This window comes from Microcebus murinus, chromosome 2 (assembly GCF_040939455.1).
Source record: "Microcebus murinus isolate Inina chromosome 2, M.murinus_Inina_mat1.0, whole genome shotgun sequence".
NCBI lineage: Eukaryota > Metazoa > Chordata > Mammalia > Primates > Cheirogaleidae > Microcebus > Microcebus murinus.
Window position 1 is genome coordinate 94,934,004 of NC_134105.1, and position 13,344 is coordinate 94,947,347.

General features: G+C 42.5%; 1 protein-coding gene across 1 annotated transcript in view; it reads left to right on the forward strand.

Annotated features, from left to right (window-relative positions):
- CD101 (CD101 molecule) overlaps positions 1–13,344 on the forward strand; it is a 44,062-nt gene that overhangs the window by 6,877 nt on the left and 23,841 nt on the right. The window contains exon 2 of the mRNA XM_076010408.1: positions 11,845–12,225. Within this exon, the coding sequence (XP_075866523.1) occupies positions 11,845–12,225 (381 nt within the window). The remainder of the gene's footprint in view (positions 1–11,844; positions 12,226–13,344) is intronic.

Below are 13,344 nucleotides of genomic sequence, written 5' to 3' on the forward strand. Positions count from 1 at the left end.
GCTCCCAAAGGGATGAGGGAAAGTCCTGGGGGGAGAGTGGGATCCAAGGAGGAAGGAAAGGATTCCAAGCAGGTTTGCCAATGGCCAGCCATAACGGATACCACGGAAAGATTGAGCCAAGTGACCTGTGTCCTCTGCCGTGACCCTGGAAGTCTAAGTGGATTCAAGCCAAGACTCCCGTGGGCTGAAGTGCCAGTGAAAATCAGGAAATCAAACAGAAGGCCCAACACCAGGAAACTGTCAGAAGTCTGAAGAGGGGAGGGAAGAGGAGATGGTTTGGAACTAGGGTAAAAAGTTGGCTGTTTAGTAGGATGGGAGACACTTGAGGCAAAACAGTGGATGGGTGTCTGTCCCTGGGGTTGGGGGGCGGAGGAGGAGGGGTCAAGAGCCCAGGTTAAGGGAGCTTCCTGTCCCCTCCCCTCTGTTTCCCCTCTGAGGCCCATTCTGAGCGCCTAGCCACCACCCACCCAAACTTTTTTAAATTAGAGCTTGTTGTCAGTTAACACTTCATAGGAAATTTAAGGAATAACCCTTCCCAAGAAAGTGTTCACTTAGAAACAGGAGATGGCCTAGGAATCCCATCTGTTTCTCTTTCTCTTCTACCTAAAAGCTAAACATGCCCTGTTCCCCATGCCCTGCTCCTAATCCCCACACTCACCCTACGCCCTGGCCTTTGCTTCTGCACGTAGAAATCTAGTTCATGCTTTTCCCCGCAGATGGGAGGAGCCGTCACCCACCTTGAAAACCTTGGCTAACTAGTTGTCAGCTCCTGGTGAAGCCGGCCAGGGGGAGTAAGAGCAAAGAGGCTGCAGAGTTGACCCCTGGACATCATTCTCCATCACAGGGGCCAAGTCAAAACCAAGCCTGCTCAAGGCTTCAGTTTCCCCCTCTGTTGTATGAGGGAGTTGACTGAGATCACTGTGGTCCCTTCCCAGGCTGTGGCTGCGTGGTGTTCTAGACACACAGAGGTGAAGCTCAACCGCAGGCCTCCTGTACATTGGCACGTCTGGGCCCTGTGGACTTGTAGTCAATTCGACCTGAATTCTAAGAGCTCAAGTGGGAAAAGGGACAAAATAATGATCAGCTTCCTGCTGACCCCTTAGAGGTTCCCCACATCCTCTAGCCTCTCACTTCCTCTACTCTGCCTTCCGAAAATCATGACTAGCAAGCTCGGTTTGTCAGAGCACCAAACCAAAAGTGAGAAGACAGCCTAGAATCCAGCCATTTTCTGGCCATAAGATTTTGAATAGGTTAGTCCATGTCTCTGAGTCTCAGTTTTCTCATCTGTAAAACAGGATCAGTAATACCTGCCACACAGTGATATCAGCTACTCTATAAAGTTCTATGTGTGAAGTGCCTTGCACAGAGCCTGATGTGCAAAAGGTCCCTGTTTAAATATTTCTTGGGCCTGAATGCTTGTGATAGGAGGCCACAACTTCTGCAACTTCTAATTCTGCAGAACTAATATTGGAGCATGTCAACCTGAAAAAAAATTTTTCTTTTTATTAGTATTCCAGAAACTGGAACAGAATTTTTCCTTAGTACATTCTTCGTTGCTTTGTCCAGTATTGGCGCTCTCCCTCCAACTGAATCAGGAACAACATTTTCACATTCCTTTCAACTGATACAATTGCAATCCAGTAATTCTCAAGGTAATAAAATAACTATCTCTCTTGCCAGCTCGATTTTTTTCTTTTCTTTCTTTCTTTCTTTCTTTATTTTCCTTGACAACAGAAAGGTGCTTTTTTCCCTCCAGAAAAGAAGTGACATCACCCTGTCAATGTTAAATTTTGGCAGGAAAAAAGCTGCTAAAGTGGAAATACAAAAAATATTTTGGCAACAGCCAGGAATGAGAAGTTGGTTGTGTATATTTCATGGATACAGGGTACTCTATTTATTGGCAAGGATCCTCTCTGTGGCCAATGCTTATTTCTAAAATAATTCCCTTTTCAGTGCACATGGCAAATTGGTTGCATTGATGGCCCCAATTTTGGGTTTTTGTTTTTCTTTTTGTTTTTATCTCTTCCTTTGCTCTGTCACCTTGCAGTTCCCCTCCATAAAGAGGCAGAATCTGTTAACGAACCCATCTCTTGGTTACTTACTTACTTTGGTTTGTGGGATGTTAGTGGTCATGATGTAAGTAGAAATTTTTTAAAGTGCTGGTGTGTTCCCACTAGTTCTTTTGCACCCCTGACATTAACATGAAAATGTGCCAGAGGGATCTTAGAGACGCATAGAGGACAGCCAAGTTGTCCAAGCCAAGGCCGCCCTAGACCAGCCTAGACCTGTCAGCTGACCACAGATAAATGAGCAAACACACCTACATTAACAGAACCACCCAGCGGACCCAAAGGCTTGCCAGCAAAAATAAATGTTTACTGTTATAAGCCACCAAAGTTTTGTGATCATTTGTTACACAGCAGTAGCTAACCAATAGAGTACATTTGCTTAAAATGTTGGTGCATGGCTGTGACCTATGACCTCTGCAACTGAAATGGTGAACAAATTCTTGTAATTTAAGCTCCACTGATATTGCAGTTAGCAACCTAAAGAGGTAGTTTGAAATCTGCATTCCAGGCAAGCTTCCCCTTAATTGTTCCTTAAATACTGTCTGCTCATTCCTGCTCTGCCTTTGTACATTTTATTTCTCCTTTCTGGAATGTCCTGCCCTCTCCTCCCTATTTGACTCATATCACATCTCCAAGGATCTACCTAAAACCAATCTTTCCTGAATAACCTACTGTGATTGCCCCTATCTCTCCAGCCTATTAACTCTTGGGTATTTCTTGCTTGAGCCATGAATTGGATACCTGACCCATGTTGCCTTTCATGGCTACTGTTTCTTACCTGCAGTTGTTTATTAAACTCTAGATTCCAAGTTCCTGCAGGGCAGGGGCCCTTTTATACTTCTTCTATCACCCAAGCCTTGCATAGTACCTTGAAAAGATACCTAGAAGTATAGAATCTTTCACTTAAGACTTTAATATTTGTAGGTTGACTGGCACTGGGGGGCTAATTGTTAGGTATCATTGCTAATGAATAAAGCCAGAGACACGGATGGGTAGATGGATGGATAGATAGATGAATGAATGAGTGAAGTTAAAGGATTCCAGACCTGAGTTTATAGAATATTACCCTATTCTACTATAACTCCCACTATAAAAAGAAATTTTACCTTAAAAGGTCACCTTTCCCCTGAAGATTTTACTGGCTTCCCATGCTCCTCAAATTAGATATGCCCTCTCCTTCTTTCCAATATGTGTCTTATCTCTTTACTTGTGTGTCTGCTGGGAGCTTTCACTAGTTCCCCCTGGGTGATAATCACGTTCTTCCTTCTTTCCCACTCACCTCCACCATACTCCATCCTCACAAACAGACGACCCTTAAGAGCAAGGCTATACTTTCATTATGTGTGGAGCTCTAGCACCTGCGAGGGTGCATACTGTTTAGGGCATACTCGGCAAGCATTTAACTGTTTTAGTTATCCCTTCTCCGTGTTTATTTTAAATGCCCTAGTCCAGGTCCTCATCACTGCTCATACAGACAAGTACAAAAGCCTTGTAACTGGTCTTCTTGCTTCTACCCTTGTCTTCTGCCTTCACTTTTCTACCAGTTGGCAATACACAAGTAATGGAATTCAATTTAAAAGGAAAACCCAACCAGACTATACTCCTGCTAAAAAACCCTCCTAACAAGCCCCTCTCCTCTTCAAGGGAAAAGCCAAGCTCTTAGGCTTGGCATGCAAAGCCCACGAAGATCTGCCCCAGCCTACATGGATAGGGTAGACCCTCTCCTCTCACACCAGCCTCAAATTTTCTTCCAACAGGAGGGTACAGCCTGTGTGTCACTGTCCATGCCAGACTGTTTCTCCCCAGCTGTTCCTTGGCCTTCTTCCTCCCTAGACAACTCATTGACTCACTTGACCCAGCCCAATCCATGCCCAATCCACCCCTTCCTGCCCACCAGCTTCCCCCTGGCCACTTTAGGTGCCTCACTGATGGTTGCCACACTGCACTGTGATCATCTGATTTAATGGAAGCTTCCTGAGAACTCTAGGACTGGAGTGGTGTTAAATTGGCCCAGGTTCAGGGCCAACTGTAGTATTTAGGCACTCTTCTGCCACCTTGCTGCCAGCCCACATTGAGCAGATGGAGATTTACTTACATGTCTCGTGATGGTGATGATGGAAGCGAATATTCACTGAGCACCTACTGTGCGCCAGACATCGTTCTAAGTGCTTCACATGAATTGGCTCATTCAGCTCTCACAGCAGCCACACGGGGCACACACTATTAGTAGCCCTATTTTAGAGATGAGGGTTAGAAAATGTTAAATAGCTTTTTTAAGGTTGCACAGCTACTAAAAGTAGAATCTGTGTGCAAACTGAGGCAGCCTGACTCTAAGAGCCTGTCATCTTTACCACCACCACATGTCACCTGAGTTTCATATGGGTCCAGGGACCCTTATTTCATTTCCTCTCCCAAGATGGAAGATGAGATATGGGCCAAGAAGAGAAAAGCTTTGGTTGCTTTGTTTATTTATTCTGTTTACATAAATTCCCTCATCATTACCAAATGACACATACAGAGGCAGGATGAGGCCCATCTTTTCTCATTTTTATCTTTATATGTTTACTAAACCATGAAGATACCCTTTTCACACCCAAATTTGTGTGATTAGCAAAGAACGGTATAATGCAACCAGTTTTGCTTTTTGCAAGCCATTGTGTTTCTCAGTGGCTGAAAACCACACTATTGCTTCCTCTTTACCTTTGCGTGAGAGCACAGCACTTGTCATTCAGCTTCTGAGCAACATCAGTGACACAGTGCCGGGACGGGAAAGGCCTGTGCTGGCCCAAATGGCAGGCATCTCACATGTGGCATCTTTCTTTCTCTTTGTGAGTAAGTTTCCTAATCCTGAATGTTTCCATTGTCGCAGGAGCTGGTCGCCTGGAGCCTGCTGGGTGATGGAGTGGGACAATTTGTTCTCTATGGGAACAACTATGCCATGTATTTCTAATGTTGGCGATGCTTTCTAACTTACTGATGACAATTCTTGGCTTACCTAGACATCCTTGAGTTCTAGGAGGTGCAATGCTTGGTTGGGTTCCTTGCAGATGATGCAACTGTTTTTTTTGTTTGGTTTTTTTTTTTTTTTTTTTACATTTGTCTGTGTTGCCAGATCTGCCAGTTTTGCTTAGCCCTGGCTTTCCCTAATCTTCCTGGGCTGACCATCCCAAGAGAGAGTAAAAGACTTTGCTTCCCAGACTGAGGGGAGGACTCAAGGTTTGCCAGATGTTAGAGTTTGATTATATAAATATGCCTTGGGGATGTGGCTGGATGGGGGAAAAGGTGATGAGAGCACTTAGTAGTTTTAGCAGACAAACTACAAGAAGGTTCTGAATTTTACCTGCCAGCCAAAGTGGGAATTTGCTACTGACAGACTGAGAAGGGAACAGGAAGATTCATTTGGTTCTGCTGAGGGCCATGTAGAGGGCCTTACCTGGCCCAGGAGCATTTATATATGTTATAACAGGGTAGAGGAAGGAGAAATTTGGAGGTAGAAGGGAGAATCAGATGAATTGGGCAGGGAATGAAATAGTTTCAGACCAAGTAGAGCAGGTAGCAGGGGTTTTTTTTTGCATGTATGTGCTACAGCTTCTTTGAGTATCTGGTGATGCTTATAGACCCCATCTCAGAATAATTTTTTAAGTGCATAAAATAAAATGCACAGGGTTATAGAGAAAAATCAGTCATATTAAAATAGTTACCAAAATATGTTTAATGTATTGTGATGAAGTAATTTATTTACTTCTTTATGCATTACATAACAGAATCTAGAGGTAGGTCTATAATGCACCAAACTTCAAAGTACTGATGAGTATGAATAATATTTCAATGTATCTGTAACATTTGTAATGTGATGTGAAAATATCTGTGCATTGTTGTCTATATTCATAACCGAAGAAAATTCTAAGTTTCTGTTAGAGGTTAATGAAAATAAAGATGTAGGAGTGTTTTTTCACGCTAGTCTATGGACCCTTTCATCCTATATGTACACAGGGTTAAGAACTTTGCATGAAGTCAGGTACGGTGGCTCATGTCCATAACCCTAGCACTTTGGGAGGCCAAGGCAGGAGGACTGCTTGAGGCCAGGAGTTCGAGACCAGACTAAGCAACATAGCACGACCTCTTCTTTACAAACAAGTAAAAATAAAAAAAAAAATTATCCAGGCATTGTGGCATACACCTGTAGTCCAAGCTACTCAGGAGGCTGAGCCAGTAGGATAGCTTAAGCCCAGGAGTTTGAGGCTGCAGTGAGGTATGATGATGCCAGTACACTTCAGCATGTGTGCCAGATTAAGACTGTATCACAAAAAAAAAAAAAAAGAAAAGAAAAGAAAAGAAAAAAGAACTTTTGCTTTAGAGAGACTGGGTAGAGTGAGTTACTGCAGAGACCAGAAAGGCTGGGATGACGGAGGAAGTAAACCCAGCTATAATCGGTGTGACCAGGGCTGTGGCTAAAGAATTAAAGAAGTACAGCATTCAGCACAAAGGGTTTGCTTAATAAACACTGGTTGAGTTGAACCAGGTTCATATCTCAAGGGATATAGGATAATATGAGGCAAGGATCAGATCTGGGGCCTGGTGGAGAGAGAGGCAGTCTGCAGTGGAAGTTACTAGGACCACTTGCTGGGGGGACGGACGTCGGCCAGACTGGCTGGGCAGGTGTTGATGGATAGGTGCACTGCTGGGATCCTTGGGAGGCTGGTGTGTTTCTCTTTGTTCTGTTCAGTTGCTTGAGTGTGATTCTCAAGTGTATGTGTTTTGTGCATTTGGAGTGTAAATTTGCCTTGTGCATAGGGGGAAACTAGGTTTACATTGTGCAATAATTCAGGGAATTGCAAATTCTGTCTCTCTCTCTCTCTCTTTTTTTTTTTTTTTTTTTTTTTTGATAAGTAGTCTGGAAGGCCTAGGGAAGCAAAAGTAGTAACCAAAGTTCAAAAAGAGGAAGCTTTTTCTTAATTCTTTTAAACAATTACGTAGTCTGGGCGCAGAGGCTCAGGCCTATAATCCTGGCACTTTGGAAGGCCAAGGTGGGAGGATTGCTTGAGGCCAGGAGTTTGAGACAAGCCTGAGCAACATATCAAGACCCTATCTCTATAAAAAGTAGAAAAATTAGCCAGCATTATGGCATGTGCCTATGGTCCCAGTTACTCAGAAGGCTGAGGCAGGAGGATGGCTTGAGCCCAGGAGTTTGAGGTTGCTGTGAGCTGTGATGACACCGTTGCACTCTAGCCCTGGCAACAGAATGAGACCCTGTCTCAAACAACACAAAGCAAAACAAAACAAAAAATCCCAGATACTTAAACTGGTTATATATTTATTTCTTCTACATTCTGACTCATCCCAAGCACTAATTTTTTATAGAATCACAATTTCTATGTGAACAATACATCAGGAAGTAACTTGAAAAAGCTTTGGAAGCCTGTTATTCACCATTACAAATATAGAGAGGAAACAAAGGAAATTAATTAAATGATATTCAATTGATCAATTATATTGTTTAACAAGTGTATACTTTGTCCCAACTTATTTTTTTCTATACATATAAGGACTGAATAATCCTGTTAGAATATGGTGCTGAATGAGGTTAATATCATGGGTAAATGAGATCTTGGACTTAGCAGTTAGCTCGGTCTGCATGATCTACCACCCCTCATCCTAAGGAGCCACCCTGCAAATCTGAGCCATTAACATGGCAGGGGTGGGTGAGGGGCTGTTTGTCTTACAGTGATTGCATTCATAAAAAAAAAAAAAAAAGATTCCACTTTTGGAAATGGATGGGAGCTATCTCAGCCTCCAATCATATAGGGTTTTTGAATCTGTAAAGAAAGAGAAGCTGCTTATTATGTTGGCTGTTTTCTAGGTAGGTTTTCTATAAGGTAGAATTATTTGAAATTGCTGGGGTTTTGGTATCAAAAATAGTCAAACATGGGCCATTTTGTGTGGTTCAACCTAATAGTTTCCATTGAAATAATACTGCAATGGTAAATTTGACAATTCCAGTGATATTTTTCAAAAAGGCCAATGCCATTGAAGAATTTTTTATGTTTTGAAAGCATGATTCCAGCATTAGCGTATCAGTGCCCAAGCTGTGTACTCACTGGCCACCAAGAATTTGAGCCACTGTTCAAAGGCACCTAACCCTCTGTCCATGAAAAGAGAAAACAATAGCACAGTCCTTATAGGTATTTTACTCTTTAGGAGGAAGAGAGATATGTACTTGCAACAGCCCACAGAGAAGATATTTAAAATAAAATGCTTTGAGTATATGATTCCAAGGCACAGCTGTTGGAACTGATATTTGTCAGTCATTTCTTCCCACCTCAAAAATGCTTCTGAAACCTCCACACCATTTCTTCCACTTTCTTGAGAAAGCTGTATGTCTTAGTCTGTTTGGGCGACTATAGCAAAAATACCATAAACTGGGTAGCTGAGAAACATCAGGAATTTATTTCTCACAGTTCTGGAGGCTGGGAAGTCCCAAGACCCATGGGCCCGTCAGTTGAGGGCCCATTCCACATAGGCGGCAGCTTCTAGCTATGTCCTCACATAACAGAAGGGACGAGTGGCTCTCTGGGTTCTTTTAAAAGGGCACTAATCACTCCCCAAAGCCCCACCTCCTAACACCATCACCGTTGGGGGCAGGTTTCAGCATGTGAGTTTGGGGAGGGCACAGACCTTCAGGCCATAGCACAGCACCGTTCCAGTCTCTCCTTGACCTCACACCTCTACGAGGACCGTACTCCACTCATCCTTCTCCTTGCCTTCACTCAGTTTCCGTCCTGCCCCTCACCACCTCTCCTCACCCAGCTACTCTTTCCAGCTGCCACCCTGGTCTTCTCGTTCCCTTCTCCATGAAACTTCTTGAAGTGTTTATACTTCCTGCAGTCACTTCTTACCCTGGGCACTGCTGCCTCTGCTCTATGGAAATCACTTTTACAAAGATCTCCATGGACATCCTCATCATCACAGTAGAAGGATTTTTCTCTCCCTTCAAAGGCCCCTACCTCTCAGCAGCCTTTGGCCGTCCGGACAAGCCCTTTCCGATAGGAACATTCTGCTTCCTTTGGTTTCCAAGCTGCTGTGTCTGGCTGCCCTTCTACCCCCCAAACCTTCCTTCTGTAGGTTTTGTTCCTCAACCCATCCCCTAAATAGAGAGATTCCCTGGTAATCTCCTTAGCCCCTCTTCCTTATATTCCCTAACACTTCCTAATGCTTGCATGTAACTGACCTATCCTACATCTCTAGCCCAGAGCTCTCCCCAGGTAAGCCATTTGCAGGAGGCATTGAGAAACAATGGAGATAGCCATGGATTAGGTATTTGCAGATCTAGTAACCAGAGTTTATGAAGGGGAAGCTGGAAGTTTTTTCTTAACCCTTTGAAACCCTTTGAACCCTTTCCTCAACCCTTTACTTAGGCTTTTGGGGTAGCTCATGCCTGTAATCCTAGCACTTTAGGAGGGAGAGGTGGGAGGATTGCTTGAGGCAAGTTCAAGACCAGCCTGAGCAAAAGCCAGACCCCATTTCTACAAAAAAAAAAAAAAAGAAAGAAAGAAAGAAAGAAAGAAAGAAAGAAAGAAAGAAAGAGAAGAAAGAAAGAAAGAAAGAAAAAAAAGAAAGAAAGAAAGAAAGAAAGAAAGAAAGAAAGAAAGAAAGAAAGAAAGAAAGAAAGAAAGAAAGAAAGAAATTAGCCAGGCATGGTGGTGTGTGCCTGTAGTCCAAAAAAAAAGAAGAAAAAAAAAAACAAATAAAAAAAGAAAGGAGGAAAGAAAAGAAAAGAAATAAGATACTAGAAGCACCAGCTGCCCACCCTGCAGCGTGCCCCGTGAGGCCATAAGCACTCCCCTACACAATCACCTTCCTGACTTTCACGAAAGCAACTTTCTGGCATTTTTTAAAATGACTTTACCCTTTATGTGATGCATCACTAAACAACACAGTGTGGTTTTGCCTGTTTTAAAATTTATAGATAGTAGAATCATTCTGTATGTAGTCAACAGGATTCAAAAGTGTTTTTGCATCTTTCATTGAACATAGTCATCCATGTTATTACAAATACTTGTAATCTGCTAATTTTTATTTCTATATAATATCCCATTTTATAAATATACCACAGTTAATCCATTCTACTGTTGGCGAACATATGGGTTGTCTCTTATTTGTGGCTTAACAAATAGTGCAGCTATGAATATTCTTTTACACATAGCCTGGTGTACACACTTCTCTAAGATGGCAATACTGAAAAGTGGAGTTTGAAACCCTCTGGAGTGTTAACTTTTTTATAAGTAATAATTTAAATTTTTCTGATATGGTCTAACTTCTATTCCTAGATACTTATTACAAAAAGAGCATGATATACATATGCCACATTAATTGGGATTATGAATGAATTTGTGTATTTTCAAATCATTACTAGAAACGTGTGTGGCTGGCTGACCGGTTGGTTGGTGTTGGTTTGTTTGCTTCCCAGTTTTAGATGGAACATACACATGCGATGTTTAGTTTCCGCATCAGGTGACCACTTACCCTTTCTGCAATTTTTTTTCTTTGGTAGGCCCCCTTCAATTCCTTAGAATTATTTTTATTTCATCCCAAATTCCCATGCTCAGCTTTAGAATGGTCCCTGTCATGTCATTTTTCCTTTCCCTCACATGTTTTTCCACTCTAGTCTCCTTTATTCTTTGTCCTCGTGAAGTCACAAAATCCAGCAGATTTTCTGCCTCTTCCACATCTTCTTATGAACTTTATTCTGTTAACTCCGTGACACTAGCAGCCACTCCCTCGTGGGCCCTTCTGACATCCTTCAACCCTGTCTTCCCTTCCACTGGGCCCTGGGCCCCAAGTGAAGGACCTGGCCCGCACTGTGCCATGTCTGTCCTTTGTCTTTCTCCTTCTGTAACACAAAATGAACTAGCCTGCGATATCAATCATAACGAGGAAACATATACTTTTTGATTTCTGAAAAATGCTTGGTTTTAAAAATCTGTCAAATGAAATTGTTACCATTTAGTTATGTTTTCTCCTTTAGACCTAATATTTGAGATTTATTCCAATAGAAAACATGCCCTAGTGGTCCCAACTGAAAACTTTTGGTAAGAACAGAACTAAAATAAATTCTGAGCCCAGAACCTAGTGGACTTCATAGCCATCTATCATGAAAAGCTTTTGGGTAATGCTATAGTGGCTCTTTAAGGAACGACAAAACATAAAAATACCTCTGCAGTTTAGAAAGAATCACTGCCTCTTCTGATGCTCATTGTAGCTAGTCTTACATCAGACTTGCCCAAAAGTTACAAATAGGTTCCGACCAACCAGCAAGAAAAATCATGGCACTAAAGGCAAAGCTGTAGACTTCGCTGCTCCGGCGACAACTTGTGTGGTAACTGCCATACGGAATTTGAAGCGTGAGGAAATATATGTTGAATTTTCCCATAAATTAATGTAAGAGGTGAATCACCGTACATTGTATTTGCTTTAAAATAAGTACACTTAGATTAGCAGATGTTTTATAGAAGTGGTCATGTTACATTGATGAAACTAGGCTTTTTAAAAAAAGACTGGCGATTCCTATGGAAGTTAAAGTTACAAAAGAACAATTAACTCATCAAGCCATTCCACCACTGCTCGCCCTGAAGATGTTGAACATTTGAGTTGATGATAGCTAATAACCTGTGATCTCATTTGCCGGAATTGTAACACAGGGAGCTACATAATGTGGTACATTGGGAACTGGAGTGCTAATCTATTTTTATTCCCCTTTCTTTTTCCTCCTTGCAAGCTAAGCTCTGCATTGGCCAAAGAGAAGTAACAGTTCAGAAAGGGCCGCTGTTCAGAGCTCAAGGTTACCCTGTCAGCATCAGCTGCAAGGTCACTGGCCACCAGGGACCCTCTGAGCAGCATTTCCAGTGGTCTATTTACCTGCCGTCAGCCCCGACCCAGGAGGTTCAGATCGTTAGTACCAAGGATGCTGATTTCTCCTACGCAGTGTATGGGCAGCGGGTGCGAAATGGAAAAATCTACGTGGAGAGGATCCAGGGCAACTCAGTCCTGTTGCACATCTCAGAGCTCCAAATGAAGGATGCTGGGGAGTATGAGTGCCACACACCGAACACGGATGCGAAATACTATGGGAGTTACAGTGCAAAGACCAATCTAACTGGTAAGCAGTTGGTGCACGCCCGCTAGCCAGCCCCTGAAAAGGCAGAGTCTCTATGGTCACAATGCCTTGCAATGTGATGTGGTTTTATATTGTTCCGTTTGCTTTGGGAAAAGAGCCTATCTAGTTCTCTGGATATTTTGGAGATTTGTCACAAGTGGGTATCTCATATTCTCCAAAACCATCGATTCATTTTTCTCAATCATCTTTGCCATAAAGATTTACATGGTGTGGGGTTCTCCCGAGGCCTCATCCACTCGACAGCTATCCGTAGGTTGGTAACAGCAATAGCATTAGACAGACCTGCGAGAGGCAAAACAGTGACTTGGTAAGAGAGCTGGTATTAATGTCATAGGTGATAAATCATTAACTTAGAAATGATTATCCTCAAACTCTCATTCTCTAGCATATTTACCCATGAGAAGAGGGTCTTAGTCCTTGCAATTGTCACTTTGTCCTGTTGCCTGGAAATTCTATCGTCCCTATTTCAGCTTAGCAAACTCCTATGCATACTTCAGGACCCAATTTAGATATTACCTTCTCTGTAGAACCCATCCTGACTGCCTTGGGCAGTATTCCCACTTCTGTTTCCTCTTGATGCTCTACTCATATCATTATTTTAGCACTTACACGGTTGTGTGGTGATTGACTATTTATATGCCTTCTCCCTCACCACACCCTGAGCTCCTTGAGAAGAGAATGCTCATCTCAGCTCCTGGCAAACAGCTCCCAAGAGTAGATGCTCAGAAATATTGATATTAATATATTCATTGATAACTAAATCTAAGCGTTGCTTTCACATAAGCTTAGGCTGTGTGATTTCATTTGAGAAAGAAAAGAATGAAAAGGTAGATAGTAAGATAGTTACCAAAACTTTGGTAAAGGTTGCATTTTGACTCTAAATGATAAATTAGAACAGATTATTTCAGAACCTTATAAAGGAGCAGTTTATGGCCCAGGAAGGTGAAACGAGGTGCCCAAGTTCATGTAGTCAGATAGGGATGGATTGAGGATCAGAATCTAGGTCTTCTGCCTCCCACTGCTTTCTCCCTTTAAATCCATACCCTGCGTAGTTAACCTGGTTATAGCCTATGCTGATGAAGCAAAGCCAGGATCAATACA